This window comes from Arachis ipaensis, chromosome B9 (assembly GCF_059453495.1).
Source record: "Arachis ipaensis isolate K30076 ecotype BB chromosome B9, ASM5945349v1, whole genome shotgun sequence".
Lineage (NCBI taxonomy): Eukaryota > Viridiplantae > Streptophyta > Magnoliopsida > Fabales > Fabaceae > Arachis > Arachis ipaensis.
This window is the reverse complement of record NC_142444.1, coordinates 144,385,000-144,410,564: the sequence shown is the minus strand read 5'-3', so window position 1 is coordinate 144,410,564 and position 25,565 is coordinate 144,385,000. Positions and strand designations below refer to the sequence as shown.

The 25,565-nt window shown below is 32.8% G+C and overlaps 3 protein-coding genes across 3 annotated transcripts; all 3 read right to left on the bottom strand.

Moving 5' to 3' along the window:
* Positions 1-413: 413 nt before the first annotated feature.
* LOC148546656 (uncharacterized) lies at positions 414-995 on the bottom strand. Its single transcript, XM_088499287.1, has one exon. The coding sequence runs from the start codon at positions 993-995 to the stop codon at positions 414-416; it is 582 nt and encodes a 193-aa protein (XP_088355413.1).
* A 6,522-nt stretch (positions 996-7,517) lies between these two features.
* Positions 7,518-15,986, bottom strand: LOC107616470 (uncharacterized). The gene is made up of 15 exons (XM_088499285.1): positions 15,679-15,986; positions 14,479-14,581; positions 14,072-14,355; positions 13,145-13,673; positions 11,986-12,253; positions 11,778-11,877; positions 11,513-11,634; positions 10,990-11,074; positions 10,757-10,889; positions 10,462-10,616; positions 10,231-10,360; positions 9,601-9,774; positions 8,028-8,216; positions 7,834-7,911; positions 7,518-7,685 (listed from the first exon to the last, which is right to left on the bottom strand). The coding sequence occupies exons 1-15, from the start codon at positions 15,984-15,986 to the stop codon at positions 7,518-7,520; spliced, it is 2,826 nt and encodes a 941-aa protein (XP_088355411.1).
* A 1,476-nt stretch (positions 15,987-17,462) lies between these two features.
* LOC107617357 (uncharacterized) lies at positions 17,463-18,287 on the bottom strand. The gene has a single exon (XM_016319108.3). It carries the CDS (start codon positions 18,285-18,287, stop codon positions 17,463-17,465), a length of 825 nt encoding a protein of 274 aa, XP_016174594.1.
* Between the last annotated feature and the right edge of the window lie 7,278 nt (positions 18,288-25,565).

Sequence of the window (25,565 nt, the reverse complement as noted above, 5' to 3'; positions counted from 1 at the left end):
TACCTCCAATCACCTTCCGGTCACTCGATACTCAGATTCTGCAAAAATTAGAGCGGATGGATCCTAAGCAGAAGCGTGTGCTCCGAGATGCAGAAATCAGGCTTTCTCACCCTCCGGACTGGCACGAGCCAAGCTAAGCCGGCGTGTGACAAAGAACAGAACACAAACCCTACCCTGCTCCTCAATTCCATTAATGCAAAATCTCGAATCTGATATCCAACAAAAAAAGAGTACTACACAAGATCTACCAAGGAGAGAAGAGAAACAACAAACATGGCATTCCACCCTCTCCCGACAATAAAGGTACCAAAATCCATATCCAAAATGCCTTCAAACTTTCAACCTGCAAGCAAAGTAATTCCCTGTCTGATTTAATTTATACACAGCCAGTCCAAAACAAATCTGCATGCTCATTATCTGTTTGTCAATTGCAGTGACATGTAGTGCTCTTCTTTCAAAATGTTCATGATGACTTGCGGCTTGCACCTGGGCCAATTCTGTCGAAGAGAACCATCAGCTGTAAGCTTGGCTACTTCATGTGCTAAGGCATTTCCTTCTCTAGGCACCCAGGTAAACCCACAATTTGAGATATTTCGCGCTAATTCCAAAATGTCGTCCAAAATAACTTGAATTTTTGCAATTGAGGCTTTTGATTTTAGAGCTTGGATGAGTATCAAACTGTCAGATTCAAAGATAATTCTTTTCAGTTGAAAGTTTTTAGCTATTATTAGTGCTTTCCTAACCGCTAATGCTTCCGCAGCTAAAGGCGAGGAAGCCGCAATTTTAGAGTTTGAGGCTGTGAGGAGGTTTCCAGCATGGTCTCTGAATACTGCCGCTGTTGCTCCTCCAAAGAATACTTCGAGAAATGCTGCATCAACATTGCACTTGATCCATCCTGGCGGAGGCGGTCTCCAGGTAACCCTTCTAACTGTCCTTCTGTCATGAATAGAACTTATAGCTGGTTCTTCTGCGACATCTGCAAATTCAGTCTCCATTTGTTTAGCGTTGTTAATTACTAGTAAAGGACTAGGTTTGGACCTCTGATGCACTGCTTGATTTCTTGCTTTCTACACCTCCCATGCCAAAAAACCTACTCTGCTGCTACACAGTTCATAATCAGTTCCTATGCCCACCTTCATATTTTTAAAAAGATCCATTACCCATTTTCCAAAAGATGAGACAGTATGGGCCGTAGGACAGCATTGAATTTGGGCTCCAAATCACGCAGCCCTTGTTCAAGGGCAGAGCAGCATCGCATACTCAGTGGACTCTGGTTCCTGCAAACAAATAGGACAGATAGGAGTGTTAGAGATTTTCTTATTATAAAGATTTTGGAAGACCGGTAAAATGTTATGCGAGGTCCGCCATAGAAAGGTTCTGATCTTTTGAGGCACTTTTAATTTCCAAATGTCTCTCCATAAGTCCTTGAAGTAATCACTAGTTGATGGGCTATTGTTATTATCGAGATGCTGCTCTTTCCAAGCAGCATGGTATCCCGTTTTGATAGTATACTTTCCATCTGGTTTAAGAGGCCAACTAAGTTTGTCTTCTCTGCCAATAACACTCACCGGGGTTCTAATGATCTTCCCAACAGTATCTCCATCAAAATATTTTCTTAACTTGCTTATATTCCACCTCTGTCCTTCACTAATTAGCTCCTTTACAAACGTGATGTCATCATTCATAACAATAGGACTCTTCCTCATGTTCAATATCCAATTATCATCCAAGATTCTCACTTTTTCTCCATTCCCAATCAACCATCTCCCATTTCTCAAAAAGAAATCCTTACCATGCACAATACTTTTCCAGATCCAAGATGCTCCCTTTCCTGCCTTAGTTACTTTAAAATCCTCATTCGGAAAATAGACAGCCTTAAGCACCTGAACCCAGACCGCATTAGGGAATTCGAAAACTCTCCATGCTTGTTTTTCCAAGTGTGCTAAATTTTGACTGTAAAAATCCTTAAAACCAATTCCTCCATCCCTTTTGCTAGCACAAATTTTATCCCAACTCCTCCAATAGATACCCCTATCCTTACCAGTAGAGGCCCACCAAAATTTAGCCACTTTCTGACAAAGGCGGTGACAAAAACCTTTAGGAAAGAGGATGACATTCATAGCATAGGCAGGTATCACTTGAATAATCGATTTGATGAGAACCTCCCTCCCAGACTGAGAAAGAAGTTTTTCTTTCCAACCGCAAAGCTTATCAGACACTCGCTCCTCAATCCACCTCAGAGCTTTATTCTTAGATCTGCTCCACTGAGTCGGAAGACCAAGGTACTTACCTGGTTGATCCCAAGCAGGCAACCCTAAGATCTCTTCTATTTCTACTCTATTTCTGATCGGAACCTGGTTGCCGAACGTAATCCCAGACTTGTCAACATTTATTCGCTGCCCCGAGGCTTCTGTATACATATTTAAAATAGTAATGAGCTGATAAACTTCCTCCTCACTATCCTTCGAGAAGATAATGCAATCATCCGCAAAGAGGAGATGAGAAATGGCTGGAGCAGTGGGAGCAATTCTGACACCAGAGATTATACCCTCTTCTTTAGCCTTGTCCATAAGAATAGTAAAAACTTCAGCTGCTATGATAAACAGGTATGGCGAAAGGGGTCTCCCTGCCTTAGTCCCCTCTGCGGCAGAAAACTTCTTGATAAAACACCATTGATCTTAATTTTATAAGAAACCTGCGAGACACACATCATAATCAACTTAACCCAGTGCAGATTAAACCCAAAAGCTTTCAGAGTTGCTTCTAGGAATGACCATTCAACCCTGTCATAGGCTTTATTCATATCAATCTTAACGGCTAAATTTCTGGAAGCATACTGCCCTTTTTTATTTAAAGCACGAAACATTTCCTGCACTATTACCATGTTATCCTGAATGAGGCGTCCCTCCACAAAAGCACTCTGGATAGGTGAAACAATCGCATCTATTACTCTTCTAAGCCTAATAACCAACACCTTAGAAATGATCTTATATTCTTATATATAAAGTTGCAACAGCTGATCGGTCGAAGCTGATTAAGAGTTTATGGGTAATTGGTCTTAGGAACCAAAACTATAATAGTATCTCCGATGCTACTTAGTAGGACCCCTTCCTGAAAGAAATGCTTAACAATTTCAGAAACCTCTTTCTCAATAATTGCCCAATGCTTTTGGAAAAAAAGGCCATTTAATCCATCTGGACCCGGAGCCTTAAGACTTCCAAGGCTGAAAGTAGCTTCTTTGATTTCCTGATCAGAAACCTCTTTCATTAGCTCTCGATTCATATCTTCAGTCACTCTAATAGGGATTTTGCTAATGCATTCAGACATAACAAGGTTGTCGGAAGCTTTAAAAAGATTCTGAAAATGAAGAATAGCCAACTTAAGTATCTGATTCTCACCACACACCCATTCTCCACTAATATCCTTTAATCTCTCAATCATATTCATGTCCCTTCGTTGGATGGTAGAAGCATGGAAAAAAGCAGTATTCTTGTCGCTAAACTTCAGCCATTTCACTCTAGATCTCTGACCCCAATACTTTTCCTCCTGTTTCCATAACTTAATAATATCCATTTTCAAATTACTAATTTCCTGTTGCTGAGTATCCGAGTATTCTCTTTTCTCTGCTAGCTTAAGGCTATGCATTAGATTTTGTATTTTAACATCAGCCCTCTTAAAGTTAACCTTGCTCCATTTGACCAATTCTTGCTTACAACTATTCATCCTTCGAGTCAAATTTGTCCAATGATCAACCGTACTATACAAACACTATTCCATCCTCTCCTGATGATATTACCACAATCAGCATGATCAACCCAAAAAGTCTCAAATTTAAAGCATCTGCTCCTTATTCCCCTGGGTGTAACATTGAGAACTAAAGGCATATGATCAGAGCTAATAGATGGTAAAGCTGAAAGGGTGGCATGTTGGAAAGCTCTTCTCCATTCCCAATTAGCAAGTACTCTATCTATCCTTTCCTTAGTAACAAAACCATTCCTTGGGTTACTAAACCATGTGTATTTAGTCCCTTGTAACTCCAAGTCCATGAGAGCATTCTTATCTAGAAAACACCTGAAAGTGTCAATCTAACTAGTCGGCTTTGGATGCAATCCCACTTTCTCATGCTGTGCAATTACATCATTAAAGTCCCCAATAAAAGCCCTCGGCACATGCAGATTATTATCTACACAAGTTAACTCATTCCATAACTCATTCCTTCTCTTAAAATCAGGATGGCCATAGACAAAAATTTCCTCCCAAACATTATCATTAACAGTGCTTATCTGGGCTTTAATAAAGTTGTCACACCAAGCATAAACATTAATATTTATATTACTTTTCCAAAAAAGACAGAGCCCTCCGGACAATCCCCGGGACTCGACACAAAACATATTATCAAAACCTAACTTTCTCCTAGTCCTAACACAACTAAGATTACCAGCTTTAATCTCCATAAGAAATAAAACGGACGGCCTAAGAGATTTACAAATACTTCTTAATTCAGGCACTGTCGATGGGACCGCCATACCACGACAGTTCCAGCTGACAACAATCATGGCTGCTGGTGGGGCGTGATAAGGCCCGCCTCCTCAGCCATAACTGATCCAGCAACATATTTGAACTTCTTACCTGATTTTTCTATTTTTAGCTGTTCATCATCCTCGAACTTGTCTACAAAGACTGCTAGGCTGCTCGTATCCCTTGACCTTTTAGAGTTTAGATTCATCCCCATATCAAAAGCCAGCTCCAATACACGTTGACTTTCGTTCCTCTGCTCCGACCCAGCAGCAATCTCCTCTTCCATATGTTGCTGCTCCTCAGCTAGTTCGACGTAATACTCCTCTCCATTATCCATTCGCTGAATCATGGTTCTACCGGCAACAGTAACGATTCTCTTCATTTTTGGTTTGTCCCTATAGCTCCACAACTGTCCTGCGCCATGCCTAACGATTCGTGTTTCCAACTCAGATTGCTTATTGATTTTCGCATTGCCATGATGCTTAGCTTGGGCCTCTTTCTTGCCAAAAAGCTTCTCCAATTCTTCCCTGATTGTTAGCTTTTTGGAATTCCCCCAAGCATCATCCTCTACTTGTTGACACTGGAAACAATCCTCCATCTGCTTGGGCTCATCCAAACGTCCCTCATTCAGCCTTGTTTTATTACGAAAAGGTTGGCGCTCCTCGTTCTCCTCAACCTCAAGATGCTCCTGAGGCCCCATATGAATAATCTGAGAATGAAAAGGTCCAGAGGCTGCCTGCTCCATAGAAAACGTGGCATTGGGCCTAAATGCACAACTAACTTCACCTATCTCTTGGAGCTTATCATAACCTTTCCTGATGTCAGTTCTAGTGTTTGCAGATTTGTCACCCTTTCTCAAAGCTTCCCCTGCTTCACCATGCAGCCTAGATCCCTGGGTTTCCCTTCCTAACGCCGTCTGTTGGTCAGAATTTGCTTCGAGATTTCGCAGAGGCCCTATTTGTAGTCCCCTGCCCGTACTACTCTCTTCGGCCGAATGCTCCTTCATATGCTCCATTCTGGCGCGCTCCCCTCACAATTCTGTTTAGCCTCAGTCCATTCCCTGTTCATTTCCTTCTCATCCTGCTCTTTCCCCCTGGCTGAGATGGCCCTGGCTCGATTAACTCCTAAACCCATCCCATACCTAGGTTGCATGTGGTCCCAGCTAGCCACTGCCATTGGGCTCATACATTCCTTCTTGGTATGACCTAGGATTCCACAATTCAGACAATAAATGTCCTGTATCCTCTCATACTTGAAGTCCACCCAAAGAGTTTGATGATTCTGTGTCGCTAACTAGAAACCAGTTGGCAGAGGTTTGGTGATGTTCATTGTTACCCTCACCCTCAAGAACGTTCTCTGTAGTGTATCATTTAATCTGGGATTTTCTGTTTCCATCACAGTTCCTAATTTCTTACCAATAATTTCTGTTGTTTTCCTTGTTATATAATTGAGTGGAAGTCCATGTATTTGTACCCATAACTCCATATACCTGTGATCCACTTCATAGACTGACTCTCGTCCGTTCCATATCTGCAGATTAAGAAGATGTCCACGAACACTCCAGGGCCCTCCATTCCGTATTTGGATCCCTTTTCGCACGTCCTTAAAGCTGATGAACAGTTTGTTTCTGCCAACATCAGAAATGGCTACTCCTTCCGGATGGCCCCAAATACCTAGAAGAACTACTCTGCAGGTGTTGAAACTAACTTCTTTGTCCGACAGAATTTTTCCTACCAAATTAAAATTTTCTGCAGCAAAACTGTCGTCCTCATCAGGGTTGATGGAAATAACTTTGCCGTCGATAGATTGCTCCTTTTGGCAGACCATATGTAGTATTGTGAAAAAGAAAAAGAAGCTAAAGAGAAAAGTATGCGCAAAGGGGTGAATAACAAACGAGTAAGCACGAAGCTGTTAATCCAGGAAAACACTCCATATGAGAGAAGAATTCTTCATGAAAGAGAGAATGCGGTTCTGTTAACCGAAATCGATCTCTTTTAGCATGATTACTAGCAGAAGACCCGTGCCACGCACGGGTTGAAAATTTCGGTTCCTTCTTTTGGATTTGTTTTTTTAGTGTTCTTGGATTGTCACTTTTTACGTTGATAAAAAGTACTTTTGTTGTTCAATTCTTAACTAAATGTAACAGATTTATTTACTCTATAACCATTCAATACATAAGTACTTTTTCCTAACTCTTCATAATTTGCATAAGTATCGTTGCTTTTCAAAACATTAATTTTGATGAGCACATCTTAGAATTGGCTATAGAAATCTTATCTCATAGAACATTGTATCTTATTCAACTTCATAAATTATGGAACAACAAATACAACTTAAAAATATAAACAACACAATTAAGAAGATAAACATAAATAACAACCAAAACAAATATAATTAAAGAAAATTTCATACACACGCAAGTCGCTAATTTATTAACCTAAGATCTCAAATGCAAGTAATTTTCCTAACACAACCAACTCCATCAATTGCAGTAACTCCACCGCAAACAACACTTTGAAATCAGTGTACTCGGATACCAATATAAAAAGGAAAAAATAATAGTTAATTCATATATACAGGAAAGATATCCAAAAAAATCCTAATAAATTACAAATGATCAGATATAGTTGATATAAGACCAAAGAAAAAGGACAAAATATTTACCTTAATTCTTTGGGAGAACTGCGTCTCCCAAACCACCTGTTAGAAATGCATGCATCAATTCCGCAAGTAATATACTAAAAATTCTTAATTAGAACACAAACTCTACTATTTACTAATAAAGTTACAACTGAAATTGTAGGTTACTCAAATAAAAGGAAACATTTGAATTTAGAACTTCAGCAAGTAAAATGTTAACAGAATGTGTAAGTCCAACCAACTCACAACAACCCAATTCAAGAAAACTACAACACCATATCTTTAACACAAAGAAACTAAATCACACATTGTAACTAAACATTCTAGGCAAATCACATTAGCAACAACTGAATATGATCTTAAATATTCATAGATGATGATGTCTCCTCATTATCATTCCAAGTTTCATCTATACTCCTAGAAAAGGCATCTTCAAGTTTTTGCTTTGTAGATCTTGGTACATCACGGTATGGGGATGCCAATCTCTTGTTGCAAACAATTTCATTTACCACACGAACAGATTTGTGCTAAGAAATAAGACAACAAAAATGAAATCTGTTAAATTTACTGAAATTTAATAAAAGACGAAATACTTAAGCAATAAAAAATCAGTCCTACAAAAACACGATATCAAGGAATAATGATCGGAAATACAACACAGAGATGAAAACTTACATCAGGTAATACTGAACCAGAAATATGTGCAACAGTGTCTTCAATAGAAGCCACATTTGAGGCCGAAACAATAGCACACTAATTATACATGTTTTGATAAAGAAGACAATATCATTGTTACGCATAATAGTAAAAAAGTGAACAAACACTTATTAAAAAATATCTTGGAAGTCAATAGAGAAAACTAAACTAACCGTATTCAAAGCACGATTCTCAACACGTTCAATCAGCTTTAACATAAACTCATGTGTAGAAACTTTAAAAACATTATACGCATGGCATATTGTGTCACTCTCAACGGGTTGAGGATCAACCATGAATACCAATTTTTTTCCTATCAATTTGTACAAAAAATCAGATGCATCCAAGTGAAATTCTTCATTCTGACAATAGAAGAATAAAGAAGTCAGTATCTGAATATACAGAGAAAAAAAAGAATAGAATATCAAACCCAAAAAATCAAAGACACAGAAAGAGAACAAATTAAAGAGTAGTAACAATACACATGACGTATCTTTAAGATACAAATTAAGGAAATCATCAATTGATATCACACCAGAGAGAATTTTACAGAATTTTTTACTTTTAACTACAACATTTTTTTTTTACATTAAATGAATAAAGATATATCATTTAACAGGTAGAAATATAAGAGATAAGGAGTTCCAGTCTAGAGAACATGGTGAAAAAAAAAAAAAGCAGAACATCAACATTATTAATTTATTGAATTAAATCTCCAATAAAAAATACAACATCAATAATTCAAAGATTAGAAACTAACTTAGCATCATAAATGAAATTAAAATTAAATGTCTTGTTTTCTAATAAAGTTAAGAATGTGACCTGCAAGACATAAAAGTTTTTAAAAATAAAAATACCACTAACAAAAAAAAAAATACACACACACAACCAACTCCTAAATACATTACCAATTTCAAGAGAAACAACTCACTCATCAGTTTTAGATTACAAACAGTAAACAACTAAATGTTAAACATATCCAACTAAAATTCAAGTGGAGTATAATAACATAGATAAGAATAAACTCCTCACTAATTTTATTTCAATATTAGCAGGAAAAAATACAAATTCTCAATATTACTTATAGCACTATATGAAATAAATGAGTTGTTATCAAAATCCATATCTGAATAGTTCACAATTTTTAGATAAATTATACGCATCAATGTAACAAATAGATAATAAATTAATCTCATTCAGAAGTAACTCGTGAAGAAGCTAACCAAGATAAAGGAGTTATCATCTCTTAAAACCTCAGAACATTTTCGCCCCATTAAGTGCTGCACATCTCCATCATGGAGAATTAATGCATTGCAACCACCAGCGTGATTAACATAAACTTTTACTTTGTATCTACAATAACAAAATAACAGTAAAGATATTTTAAAATAATCCAAAAATAACCCAAAAATCTACTAATTAAACAATATATAAATAAAAATGAACATAGTTCAAAAGATAACCTCAAAACTCCATCAGAACAATGTGTCAAGCAAAGGTGACAAAAGAGCTTAGATTGGTCGGCATCTATTTTTTCACCACACAAACAAACTGAGTACCACCAATTCTTATCATTAGAGATAGATGTAATTGTACCAGCCAACAGAACACAAGGATCCTACAATTTGTTGAATTTTATGATCCAAAAGAAACGAAAGAAACATGAGAAAATTAATTAAATTGAATCCAAACAGCATGCTTAATATCATTTATATTTATACAAAATCAATCTAAACTATTTTGTACCGGCTTTGTAAGGTTATATGCAGCACCCAAAGCCTCCATATCAACTTCAATAGATTCCATATTGTCAGAAGTAACTGAGATTCTACTACCAAGAGATGATATTTCATCATGAGGCTGCGGATTTTGAATGACATCCTCATAAATCGGTGAAAATACAGTTGGTGGGAGAAGTCTCTACACAAAATGTTAATTGATCAAGATAGAAATAAAAAAGGAAAAACAAAAAAAGCATGGTAACTATATGTCTTTGAAAGAACAAAAGATCAATTCACGGTAAACAAAGTCCAAAGTAAAAGTATGGAATGGAACTACTAACACTGGAAACAGGATCTGTCTTAAATTTGTTAACAATCACATGATCATCAGAACAGTTGACTACTTTAAATGTCCCAACATCTGGTCTATTTTCAACTTTTTTTCGGTCTACTTTAAACACAACTTCCTTTCCAATTACATCATCAAAGAATGGTGGATAAGGGGTTGCATACACAACCTACAATTAACCAGAAAAGTATAAAATAAAAATGAAGTCAACCAAAATAAATGAATGTCACTCAAAAGACCAAATATCATTAATAAATGAAAAAGTATAAAATATGTGTTTTGGTATTATGAAATATATATCTATACCGAGTGCTCAGTATCAAAATCCCGAAGAACCTCAATGAGCTTTTTCCTGAATAAGAGCGTTGCAGGACGGTCATACAAAACAAATCTAGCACTTCCAGTAGCATCCTCAACATCTACTAAAACCTTGTACCTAAATTAAGACATAAAATAATTATAAGATCTTTTAACAATGAACTAATTTCACATATAAATTATATAACATGATATTTCTTAGAAGTAAATCGGGCATACTTCTTCACAGCATTCTTTATTTTCCTTCCACATTCGGAACAACTGAAATGATTTCTAAAAAGCTCCAAAGGATAACCACAGACACATGAGTAGTACCACCAATCAAAATTGTTGCATATACTTTTAATCTTAGCAACAATATTGAAGAAACCATCCTATATCACAAATATTGAATTAGAAATAATTACAATGATGAGCAACACAAAAACAAAATTTCAAAGAAAGACAACTATAATAAGCAAAGTTACACATAGTTTACAACAATCCTAAAAATGACAAATTAAGTTCCACTAACCGCATCATTTTCTCTTAATTCCTTAATACTCCTATTCATAGAGAGATTGACAAAATCATCATCGACATCAGCAACAATAAATCCATTACCAAGGGTGATAGAGTCAATGAAATATGACTCCGAAGGATCCAATCTACATATTTTATAGTCACAAAAAAGGTTACTAAATACCAACATTAATGTCAATATACACAAAATACATAACACCAATTAGAAGAAAAATTCATGCTTACCTAGTAATAAAACATACAGCCTCTGGAATATCAGGATTGATCATGATTTTGGTACAATCTATTACATTCTGAACTACAACCTTCCCTAGTATTGGTAAAATAAAAATAATCAAAATCAATATATTATTTTTATGTGAAAAAAATAACATCAAAATAAACTTTATCATCCGAAAATAATTCTAATTGAAGTCATAAAATCAAATATTATTATCAATAGTATATTAATAAGGGCATAAACCTCTCTAAGAATTCTTTTTTGACTGAGTTTATACTCAAAATATCATATTTATCACATGCTCCATAGCTTCTAATCTTTACATTATCTTTGTTTTTAGTATTGGGACTATTCATTTATAATTAGATTGACATTAATTAAAACATTAACTTTATTCACACATTATAATAACCTACTAATTTTTTATAAAACTTATGTAAATCAGGTGTAATTTAAATATTTGAAGCTATATGTTTAGTACTGAAATTCTTTACGAAACAATGAATTCTAAAAGAAAATTCAGAATACCTTCATAAATCTTGACCTTGACAGACTGGAGTAAAATGATTGGCGGTTGCGAGACAGCATTCATAAGAGCCAACCGCATCTTTGTTAAAAAATCTCCAAATAAATTACAGGTGAGATAAGAGCTACAATACGACGTGTTCAACATAAGTACTGACTAATTTGTTTATTAATAGACTCGATGAATACGGACATATAAAGAATGAAAAAATCCAAATCAGATACTAAAAATCGCAACAAACAAAATACAATCAAATAAAATGCTAACCCATTTGAATACAATTGGATGAGAACTAATTTAAACTTTTTTCCATCGTCAAGTTCAACATCAGTATAGTCACGAACACTTATCAGGAAACCCATGACATCTGATCACATCAAACAGAAAGAGATTAACACACAATGATGATTTATAACATACATATCCATTTTATTTGTGATTAGAGTACATTTAAGATAGTAAATCATAATTATACCGATCAAGTAGACTGAATCTTGTCCCATCTGAACAACACTTTCAACAGTCTCTAATGAATATGAAGCCTCTGGAAACTCATCATCAGAAATTGGAATAACCTCCGTGTCAAACCGAAAAAGCAACTTATATCGATGCTTTACAACTTTTGCTGCACCAATATTTGGAACTATCGTGAATCGAGATATAGAATACAGCTCTCCTTCTTTGAGAATTTTTCGGAATTGATTAATGACCTCCTTCTTCAAAGTACACTGTATCTTGTTCAACTTCATAAATCACATGACAGCAAACACAATTTATAAATATAAACAACAAAGTTAGAAGCGTATAGTGTCTTGTTCACATGCAAACACAATACTATCACCATTAATAAGAAAGATTGAAGATCAAAACATGTTAGGAGTTTCAAGTTGAAAATTTACATATGTATTAACCATATAAAATTTACATATGTATTAACCATATGCTCCTTGTTTTTTTGTTAAGAGACTATGGTCGTCTTCTATATTTTTTGTGATGGGTCGTCTTCAACTTATTATTATTATTATATTTTTATTGGACCGGATTTTATGGGCTTAGTTTATATGTAGATTTCTATTTTATAAAGTATCAAAAAGAAATAATTTGAATTCTTTTGGTAGGCCCAGGCTAGGCCTGCTTCATGATCAGGCTTTGATCTTTGCTTTCCACAGAACTATAAATAGATAGAATTTGGCCGGATTAAAAAATTGGGCCTCTATAAGAAATCAGACGTATTAGTTTTTCACTTTTTTGTCAACAGATTTCATAAGAAATCAAAATAAAAGAAAATTAGAATAAACAAAAACAATGATGCTTGGTGTACATAAAAAAAGTCATTAAATTAATTATTAATATAAATATAAAAAAACAAAATATATATTGAATATAATATATATATACATAAATACATGATCACTGATTTTTAGTGTGCACATAATATTTTTATAAAGGAAAAGTATATGGAACCAACAGGTTAGCAGCCAAAAACTAAACAAAACCACATTAATTTATATTAATTATTAATTTAAAATTTTTAAAATTTTGAATTTAAAAAATTTAAAATTGATTAAGTAAACCTAATTAAAACCTATAAAAACCTTCCTCTTCTCTCTCATATTAACCTACCCACCTCTAACAATCACACACACAGACCTTTCTCTCTCACCAGCACCAATGTTGCTGGAAGCGCCGGTGACTTCCATGCTCTCCGCGACGCCCTCAACAAGCGCATCCAAGACAACTGCTTCAACACGAAGTCCACCTTCGACTTCATCACCAACTGAGGCAACGCTCGAAGCGGATTCACGCACCTTGGTTCCGTTCTGCCATCTTCGTCGTTGATCATCGCGAGCGACTCTTTCGATGCCAAGATGGCGCGGCGGATGCGGCAAAGAGGGGATATTCGTGCGGCGCAAATGATGAGGATGAAGGATTTTTGGCTGAACCGTGATAAGTGAATCTTCGGAGCGATTCCCGGTGTGTATGTTGGCGACGTGTTCCTCTTTCAGATGGAATTGTGTGTCCTTGGATTGCACCGTCAGATCTAGGCTGGCATTGATTACCTGGCAGCTTCCATGAGCCCCAACAATGAGCCAATTACAACGAGTGTTATTGTCTCCGGTGGCTACGAGGATGATATGGACAAAGGAGATGTCATAATTTACACTGGACAAGGCGGGCAGGCCATGAATTATAAAAAAAAATATTCATTTAATATGAAAAAAACATCCTAATACTTAACAAAAGAAATATCCAGTTATATTTTAGCAAAAATAATTAAATATCTATAAAATTTAAAAAAATACGAAATTCTTAAAGAAATAGAGACATTCACATTTGTAATACAAAAGAATTCGAAAAAGAAAAATATATAGAACCAAGAGGTTAGCAGCAAAAAATTAAACAAAACCACATTAATTTATATTAATTATTAATTTTAAATTTTTTAAATTCAAAATTTAAAAAATTTAAAATTGATTAAGTAAACCTAATTAAAATCTATAAAAATATTCATCTTCTCTTTCATATTAACCTACCCACCTCCAACAATCACACACACAGACCTTTCTCTCTCACCAGCACCAATGCTGCTGGAAGCGCCGGCGACTTCCATGCTCTCCGCGACGTCCTCAACAAGCGCATCCAAGACAACTGCTTCAACACGAAGTCCACCTTCGACTTCGTCACCGATTGAGGCAACGCTCGAAGCGGATTCACGCGCCTTGGTTTCCGTTCCGCCATCTTCGTCGTTGACCGTCGCGGCTCCTTCAATGCCAAGATGGCGCGGTGGATGCGGCAAAGAGGGGATATTCGTGCGGCGCAGATGATGAGTATGAAGGATCTTTGGCTAAACCGCGATAAGCGAATCTTCGGAGCGATTCCCGGTGTGTATGTTGGCGACGTGTTCCTCTTTCAGATGGAATTGTGTGTCCTTGGATTGCACGGTCAGATCTAGGCTGGCATTGATTACCTGGCAGCTTCCATGAGCCCCAACAATGAGCCAATTGCAACGAGTGTTATTGTCTCCGGTGGCTACGAGGATGATATGGACGAAGGAGATGTCATAATTTACACTGGACAAGGCGGGCATGCCATGAATTATAAAAAAAAACATTCATTTAATATGAAAAATAAAATATCCTAATACTTAATAAAAGAAATATCTAGTTATATTTTAGCAAAAATAATTAAATATCTATAAAATTTAAAAAAAAATATGAAATTCTTAAAGAAATAGAGACATTCACATTTGTAATACAAAAGAATTCGAAAAATATATAAAATAACATCTATTTAGTATGAAAAAGAAACATTCTGATACTTAGCAGAAGAAACATCCATATATATTAACTCGTAGAGATTTTGGATTCACCAAAGGTATTTGGCTGGTTTTTGGCTAATACCCTTTTGGTTCCTTAGCATTGTTCTTTTATAAATAAAATAAAAATATCAATCATGCACACAAAAAATATGCATGATATGTATTTTATATTTTTAATATGTATTTTTTACTAATTTAGTGGTTGATATTTGATACATACGTATTATTTTTGAAAAATTATTTATATATTTAATACCCTAAAATTTAGAAACCGAAAAGGGAAAAATTGAATATGAAAAGAAATTATAATGAGTTCGTTTAATATGTAATATAGAGAAATAAAAGAGAAAACAAAAGCCAGTAATGTTTGGTAGAAATTTCATGAATATGAAGAAAATGATGTACATGATATCACGTTCATTATGACATTTGAGCTGCTCTTAGAAGGATCAAGGAAGATTCAAGTATCGAAACAAGCATATTTTGAGCATCAAGATCTTAATATTCTAAGGAAAGTCATAGCCATGAACATGAACAAGTTGATTGATGCATGAGGGACAAGTGAACATGCTTTCTCTTTAATTAGATTATGTTCAAATAACAAAAAATACAAAAGAAAACTTCATGCACTATATTTATTATGTCTATAATATTGGTTGGTGCAAATAATTTAGAACAAAAGATGGAGTGAAAAGTTAATACTTTTGTTTTTGAAGATAAAATTAATACAAGCAATTAATCCACTATACAACTGGCTATACTCTGCAATTGTAATGAAAGTATAAACTTTTCTGTGTATTTGATTTGATTGTATAAGTATTGCATTGTGTTTGTTATATACATATGTACAGAATTGCTTTATGTTGAACTTGAACATAGTCTCTATGGGATAATATGTTCAAAAAGGATGTCCTAGTCTTAATCATGCTCCTAAATAAGCTTTCTACTGTAATCTCAATGCCTTCAATTGCAATCTCCAAAGCCTCCAATTGCTCATGTCCTACTTTCATGTTGGAACCATTAGCACCTTCTTTTAAAAGGATGTTCAAAGTTGCATCCACCAATTGCAATTCAGCTATGCTTGTTTCGATGGTTGAATCAACCTTTCTCCTTCTAAGAGCTGAATGAAGGAATTGCACATTCTCCTTGATCTGCATAGCTGTGTCCCTTGTGATGCCACATATATCCAAGATTTCTTCAATGCATTTGTCACCTTGTTATTGAGAGATTACCTTTTGGGTTGATGCAACATTGACAAGATCATCCAAACAAGAGTATACATCTTCCAAAAAGGACAAGCTAGTGACAATTGACTTAGACGTCCAAGTTGCTTCGAAAGCCTTGAGGTTGTTCAATTAATCTCTTACTCTGGAGGAGCATGGATGAGATCCATTTGGCAAACTGTTTGATCGAACATGCAACTTGCTTGCCATTGTCACTACTCTTTTTTTGGAGTGAGTTCAATGCTTGTGTTCTGCAGTCCAAGTCCATTGAAACTCTTTATATAGGGGCTATTCAATTATTCATGATTTGATTCCATAGCCTAACACAAGAAACATTACAACTCACCTATCTTATAACCAGAAAGCATGTGGATCATGCATATACTTTATTGGAATATGTTAAGCTTGTCACATCTCTGCCTAACAATAACAATAACATTATTGAAAGTTACATGGTTTCAAAGTTTATTAAATGACACCACCTAATGTGCCTCAACTTGTTCCACATTAGTACATTACCCTCTTTGATTCCAAATAATATATAGTTGATGCTGCTTCAGAGATTGTCTCAATATGAGGGGGTTGGAGCTATGCAAAATTGGATTAAATTACAAATTTTTGAGATGCTGGGATCTGGATTGTGATATGGAGAATGGTAATAATATATATGACAGATAAGTTTGTTAAGATTAAGAGAACATAATGATGGGCAGATTAGCAGCACTGGAGTAGTTCTTAAGTCATGTATCCCTTTCTTATTATCATAATTTCTTTCTAATAATTTATTATTAAAGAATTAAAAGTATTTAACTCAATTATCTACTACTACCTTAAGGATTTTAAAGTTTTGAATATGTGATTAAATAAAAGCGTTAACATTTTTCACAAAATGATCTCTCTTTCTTGGAAGGCAGACATGTTCATCAATCATTACTATCACTTTCCTGGAATGCTAAGATCGTGATGTTGATTCAAGAGTGCATGCTCTTGATTTGTTTCAATATTTTCAAATTCAACCAAGTTTCTTCTGTTTATTAGCAAATAAAAGAAGAGTTTTGTGACTAATCTTGATAAAAATATGAACAGTAAAAGCTGCTATAGATTTAGTTTGTATTTCAAGTTAGCAGGTTAATAAATTTGGGAAATTTGATTTTTTTTTTTTTATTTTTCTTTTTTACTTGAAGCCCTAAAGTCAAATCTAATAACTGGATATTAATTGTTTTGTTCACTAGGCAGGAGCATATTCATATAGTATTTGCTATTTAGATAAATAAAACAATGAGTAAACAAGAAAGGCACAAATTTGAGAGTATAAACTTTTGTATATGCATTTGATTTGATTGTATTTGTACACATATATATATACACATATGGTAGATCAAAATTGGTATTCTGAAGATAGTGTGTATTCTACTGGGATAATATGTTCAAAAGGGATGTTCTAGTCTTAATCATGCGCCTAAATAAGTTCTCCAATCCACTCTCAATGCTTTCAATAGCAATCTCTAAAGCCTCTAATTGTTCATTGGAAGCTTGAATCCGGGAGCCTTTAGCACCTTCATTTAAGAGGGTGTTCAAAGCTGCATCCACCAATTGCAATTCATTGCCACTCTCTGAGTTCACTTCTCCCTTTTGTATCAACTTGTTCATCCATTTGCTTGCCTTTGACTTTGAAGGACCACCCAAGAATGATAGCAGACATTGGAAGACACACATGTTCATTGCTATCACTTCGCTTAGAATGCTAAGATCTTGATGCTGATTTAAGATTCCATATTTGCTTTGTAGGTGCTTCAAAGATGTGATCAACTTGTTGACATTCTTCCTCGTCTTCTTTGAGGAGGAATTGTATTCGGCTATGCTCTTTTCAATGCATGAGTCTCCCTTTCTTCTTCTAAGAGATGAATGAAGGGATTGTACATTCTCCTTGATCTGCATGACAGTGTCCCTTGCGATGCCACACACATCCAAGACTTTGATTGAGCCATCCAAGATCTCTTGGAAGCATTTCTCACTTTGATGATCAGAAATGGCCTTCTGGGTTGAACCGACATTGAGAAGATTGTCCAAGGAGAAGTATATATCTTCCAACAAGGACAAGCCTTTGACAACCGACTCAGATGTGCAGGTTGCTTCAAAGTTCCTGAGGTTGTTCAACTGCTCTTGCACTCTTGAGGAGCATGGATGAGATCCATTTGGCAAACTGTTTGATCGAACATGCAATTTGCTTGCCATTGTTCTTTTCCTTTCTTTTGGAGGAAACTCAATGGTGTTTGTTTTCTGTAGTCTAAGGCCTTTGACACGTCTCCTTATATGGGGTCTATTCAATTATTCATAATTTGATTCCATAGACCAACTTAAGAGATAATAAAGTTCACCAATCTTAATCATGTGTAGAAAGCATGTGAAGCATGCATTATTTTCTTGGAATATGGTAAGCTTGTCCCAGCTCTGCCTAACATGTGATCCCATTACTCATCACCTAATGTGTATATAATATAATCCATGCTTCTTCAGAGATTGTCTCAAAATCGTGAGGTTGGAACTGTGGAACATGGATTAAATTACTCATCTTTGCAAAGTTAAGATCCACATTTTGTGATATGAAGAATGGTTTAATATGTGACAGATAAGTTTGTTGAGAATAAGAAAACATACTGATGAGCAGATTAGTAGCAGTAGAGTAATTTTTAAGTGTGTCCACAAATAACATGTAGTATTCATGTCTCCCCTTCCTATGACTAATGAGGTCTTCTGATTGCAAACACTAAGAGGACATGATAGGTAGCACCATATAATAATAATAATAATAATAATAATAATAATAATAATAATAATAATAAGAGAATAATGTTTGGAAGAGATGTGACAAGCTTCACATATACCAAGGATTTGAATGCATCATGCATGAATCACATGATTGGTGAGTGTGTGTTGATGCCTTTTAGAAGCATTATTCATCTATGAATCATTTAGTGGCTTCTCCTATGTCCTATGGTATATATAGAATGAGACTCAAGAGACTTGGTAACACCACATCCACATTCAGCTTCCTTTAATAAACAAGAACTTAATAGCAAACATGGCAAGCAAATAGTTTGCCAAATGGATCTCACCCATGCTTCTTAGAAGATGATGCAGATCAAGGAGAATGTGCAATCCCTTCACTCTGCTCTTAGAAGAAGAAAGGTTGATTCATGCATTGAAAAAAGTGTATCTAAGTACAGTTCCTTTTCAAAGAAGACAAGGAAGAAGTGATTGCAATGAACATGTCTGTCTTCCAATTCCTTCTCTCATTCTTGGCTGCTCCTCCTTCAAAGTCAAAGGCAACCAAATGGATGAACAAATTGATTAACAAAGGAAGAGAATTTGAATGAATTGCAATTGGTGGATTCAACTTTAAGCACCCTTCTCAATGATGGTGCTCATGGTTCCAGCATGCAGATAGCATCTGATAGATTGGAGGTTTTGGAGGATGCCTTTGAAAGCATTGAAATTGGTGTGGAGAGCTTATTTAGGTGCATGATCAAAACAAGAGCATTTCTTGAACATCATGACTCAATAGAAAAAGAATCTACATAATCTTTTTTTTTTTTTTTTTTTTTTTGGTCTCTAGATCCTACAAAAGCATCAAAATTTTTAGGATGTTATAAGGTTTAAAAATTTTGATCTCATTTTTTTATACATGAATACATTTTAATAGTTACACAATCAAATACAACAAAAAATTTATAGTTTATAGTACACTATATTCTCTTAGTCATGTTTTATACTTCTCTTATATCATATATTAGTATTTGAGAAAGTATAGAAAAACAATGATAATTGTGACAATTCAATTCAATCTAATAGAAATAAATGTATTCGTATGGTTAATTATGTTTATATATTTAATTTAAAAAAATAACAGTATAACATTTTTAAATTAACAATTTAAAATTTTAAATGCATCATACGTACAAAATCAATTCAAGATTTAATATGTTGAAATAATATTTTGGATACTGTTGTGTTGTTTGATTTTTATTTTTTTATTTTATTTAATTTTATTCAAATAATTTCAAATTTTAAAATTACAAAATTTTTAATTTAAAATTTAAATGAATATAATTTAAATGAACAACTTAAATCAATCCAACACAAATAAATGTACTTCTATTATTGTACTCATATGATTAATTATGTTTATATATTCGATTTAAAAAAAATAAAATTATAAATTTTTAAATAAAAAAATTAACAATTTAAAATTTTAAATAATTCAAAGATATGTGCAAAACCAATACAAATAAATGTACCGATATTATTGTACCTGGCCAAAATTTCAATGTGACTATAACTCGGGTGCAACAATGTTCTTTGTTAATTTTAAATGTATTATGTTACTGTGTATTACACCTTAAACGAGATATATTTATACGGACCTTATTTCTAACCTTTTTACCACTTTCTCCTCTCTTTAATCCTTGCTTGACCATATTATTGAGTAATACTAAGATGGCGCGCATATGCACATCATCCAAACACCAATCTACTGAAAGCGACATGTATAACCATGGTTAAGATACTTGCCAAAAATTAAAATACAATTTATGATTTAGGTGGCTTTATATCGTTAGCACTTAGCAACAGGTCGATAGGGTATAATTTTAAATTTTAAAAATGTGGTTCTTGTAATTAAGTTATTAAGTTATTAAATACATAGCATGTTTTATCTCGTTTACACAATAAATGAGATACACGTGTCATTCAGTCTGTCTTATTTTGTTTACTGTCTAAACTTATTTCGTTTACAGTATAAATTTATCTCGTTTACAGTCTGTCTTATCTTGTTTACAGTCTAAACTTATATCGGTTACCGTATAAATTTATTTCGTTTATACTGTAAACGAGATAAGACATGTTACATATTTTCATAAATATTTTTAAAATTATTTATTTCAATAAATAAAACATTTTTTTAATTTATTACAATAAAAAATCTGTTCATTTGACAATATTGATTTTTATATAATAAAAATAGGTATTTATTAATTGGTGATTCCGCATAATGCGTAAGTCTTATTCTAATTATTAAATAAATGGTGAAAATTCATGTGTAATTAACTTTACGCGAAGTTAGTGAAATTGATAGTTGAGAGTCATTAAATAATTTAATTAATTTGACTAAATTTTTATCTAATAACACATAAAATTAACTGTACCTGAGTTTTTATGACCAAAATAAAGTTCCCGCCGTAGTAATTTTTTCTTCAATTAATGCACCGGTCCTATTATCTCCTCAATTGTTAGTTGTTAATTGCCAGTTGGGTGTTCAAGAAATTGTTTGCTGGTAAGTGATGAACCACACACATACATAAGACCATAATTCCAACTAAAGTTATTCCAATATTCTGAATATATGATTTCTTAGTAACTATAACATGATTCCTTAACTTTTAAGTAATATATCTATTCTATTATATAAAAATTGAGTTTTTATAGTTAATGATAAAGCTGACGTAATATGTTTTTAAGAGTATTTTTTAATTTATTTCTTTTAATTTTATAAAACAAATCAATTATAACTAATTAATGATATCAATTAATTAATTTGATTAGATATTCAAAGTTCACAATTAATTATATCAATTAATTAATTTAGTTAATTATATTAATTATTTGATTTGATTTAATTGGAGTAAATATTAAATTATTTTAGTAAATAATAAATATAATAACAAAATATATAAATTAATTTAATTAGTTTATTTTTTCATTGTCATCTATTTATACAAAATCATAATGTATTTTTTATTTATTTTTTCTCTTTTTTTCTCTTTCTTTCTCTCTCTTGTGTGTATGGTACAATTTTTGTAATTTATTTAATTTTATTTCTTTTATCACTACTTATACATTTCATTTTTTATATTTTTTAAAATTTTTTGTCTATTTTAGTTGCTCATTATTAGGTACATATTTTTTCCCTTCTAGCTTTTGATTAATAAAAGAGATGTGTCTTTTTTACGAAATTTTTAAATAATCTTACTTTAAATTTGTTTTGTAATATTTTCTTTTATTATGTGTACTTCATGTGTTTAAAGAGTTGACTTAAAGTTATAATATGATATATAAAATTATAGTATGATTTACAGTATGCTAAAATATTAGGACATTATCATATAGATATTTTTGAATTTGTCTACTAAATTCAATCATATAGGATCTTAAAAATTATGCAATTATGTAATTATTTATTTTTTCATATAATTATTGTATTGATCATTTACATTAGTGAGACTATTTTTACTATTAATATTTATAAATATATTATTATCTATATAATTAATTAAATCATCTTATTCGTTTAAGTTTAATTCTATTAAATTAATTATTCGAAGTGTCATCGCTATTTTTATTTTTAAAGATTTTTTTCAATATTATTTAACAATTATAATAACATGATAATAGTTAAAAAAGGGGATAAGTACGATTTTGGTCCCTCATGTTGAGGGTCAGAATCGAAATCGTCCCTCGTGTATATTTTGATTTAAAATCATCCTTAACGTGTTTTTTTGTATTAAAATCGTCCTTTTAAATTTTTTTTGGACAAAAATGCCCTCCACTACCATCAACACCTTTACCTCCATCACCACCAGCACCTTTACTCCCACCACCATCACTAGCACCTTTACCTCCACCACCAAGAAAAACAACATCAATAAAATCAACACAAATTCAACAAATCCAAAAATCTAAAAAATCAGAAATTCAAAAAATTAACACAAATTCCCCAAATTCAACAAATTCAACAACCAAATCAAAAAAACAACAAATCAAAATCAGAAGTAGAAACAGTCACAAATGCAAAAGCAGAGGCAGTCATAGAATCAAAAACAGAAACTCAAGCAGAAGCAGATGCAGAAGAAGAAGATGTTAATGCAGAAGCCAAAGTTGCAGAAGCAGATGCAACAGAAGAAGAAGCAGATGCAGCAGAAGAAGAAATAGAAAAAGCAGATGCAAAACCACCGGCGCTTGGCCACCCATCCCAGCGGCGGCGATGGAGCGTCCGACCACCGGCGACGCACTCCACCCTCGGATCCCTCTCTCTCCTCGGCCACCCATCACCCGCGGACCTGCGACGGAGCATGCGCGGACCAGCTCAGCCTCGGATCCCTCTCTCTCTCCTTCGCGCGCCACCCTCCTCGCGTCGTGCTCCTCTTCCCGGCGACGCACTCCACGGCGGCAGAAGCATGCATGAACGGTCCTCCCTTCCACCGGTGCTCCCTCTCTCTTTCCCCTCTTCTCTGCTCCCCGTCACAACCCCTCTCCTTTCTTCTTTCTTCCGGCGACGGCGACGGCAGTTCCAAGCTTCGCCGGCGCCGTCCCCTCCCCCCTTCCCCTTCCCCTTCCCCCTCTCCCTCCCCTCCCTCCTTCGCATTTCCTTTCGGCCCCCCACCCCCAAAAACGCGTTTCTTCTCCTCCTCCCCCCAAAACGTGTTCTTTTATTTTTTTTTTAATAAATTTTTTAATTTTTTTATTATTAAAGTAGGGGTATTTTAGGAATAAAATTAATTTTTTTTAAAAATGACAATTTTAATACAAAAAAACACGTTAAGGATGATTTTAAATCAAAATATACACGAGGGACGATTTCGATTCTGACCTTCAACGTGAGGGACCAAAATCGTACTTATCCCTTAAAAAAGGACAGAACAAAAAAATTTTTAATGTGAAAATAGGGCAAAAGGAATAAATTTATTTAATAACTTTTTTAGAATATATATGTTTCTTCTTTATAGATAATTATTGTAAGGCATCAAAAACTCTAACAATTATTAAAAATAAATGATCGTTATAAAAATAATGCCAATTTAAATGATATACAAATAAACCAAACATACAACTTAAAAGGGTTACTTATGAAAGAATATAGTTTATAACATTTTTTTTACTATTTATTTCAAAAAAAATCTTAATTACTTAACAATCTTTATTTTTTAAATTCACTATATATATAATTTTACTCTTTTTTTTTATAAAATTCAACTTGTGATGCTAATTCTTCTAATGATGTAAATGCGGATAATTATATTTTTACTTTTTGATATAATCGATATATTATTAATAATGAATAGTAATTAATCCCTCATATTTTTAATCAAAGTACTTTGACGATAGTTTTTATTGATTGATGTTAATGGTTGATTGTTTCTTTAAAATAAAATGCATTATAATTTTAGGTTATTTCATAATTAACAATAATGTTTGATTAATTTTTTAAAAATAAATTATATTATGATTTTAGATTATTTTACAATACATAATTAATGTTTATAATACTAAATTTACTCTAAATTTTCTATTTCCATGGTTAGTAGTTAATCCCAAATTGAAAAGATTATGTTGAATTGTTGAATAGTCCAAGTATAATTGAGGTAGTTAATTTAATTTATTTGTTTATTAATATATTTGATCGAAAGCATAAATGATAAATAAGACAAGAAAATAATTAAAAAAATAAGTTATAGTGTATTATTTTATTTAAATTATTAATAATTAGAAGAATAGAAGATTAGTAATTATTTTAAATAGACATTAAATTCAGTTTTATGGTACTAATTTATTTAAATTGTTAATAAAATTTTATAATTTTTAGATTTATATCTATTCAATTTATGTATTTTATTTTATTTTACTTTAACAAAAAATTAAAACGTGCCTTTTTAATTATTTTTTTAGAAAGTATAGTGAAATGAGTTATATATATATCAATTATAATTAATTATCTATAATTAAACTAATTAATTGTGTTAATTTGTAAGATGAATAACACATAATAAATGGTGTGAAATTAATTATAATAAGTTAATAATTAATAAATAAAAAAAAATAAAAAATATTTTTTTATTGTCTTTTGATAACTACACATTTTTATTCGTTTACTTTTTCTCTATCTCTTCCTTTCACGTTTATTTCTTTTAATTTATTGAACCAAATCAAGTATACTAATTATTTGTATTAACTAATTAAGTATTTTTTGATGGGCTCTGCTGTGCCCTTAGAGTATATAGGCAAAAAACATTATAAAAAGAAATATTTTATAAAAATGATTGAAAAATAAATATTTTTAAAATGTGTCCTTAAGAGACAAGTTAACTAAATTATTTTTTAATTTAATGTATTTGATTCATTCAACTGTATTACTTATAACTAATTAATTATATTTAATTTGATTTTATTAGAATAAATAATATTCCATCATTTAATATTTTATTTGATTCATTAAATTACATCAATCATAACTAATTAAATATTTAATTTAATTAGAATAGATATTAAATTATTTAAAATTTTGTTTGATTCATTAAACCACATAAATATTAATGATTTAATAAATAATATATAAGGCAATGAAATAAATAAATTTATTTAATTTAATTTATTATCTTAATAATTTATATATATATATATATATATATATATATATATAAAATAAAATGAGTATTAATTAATTGATATTTAAATAAAATG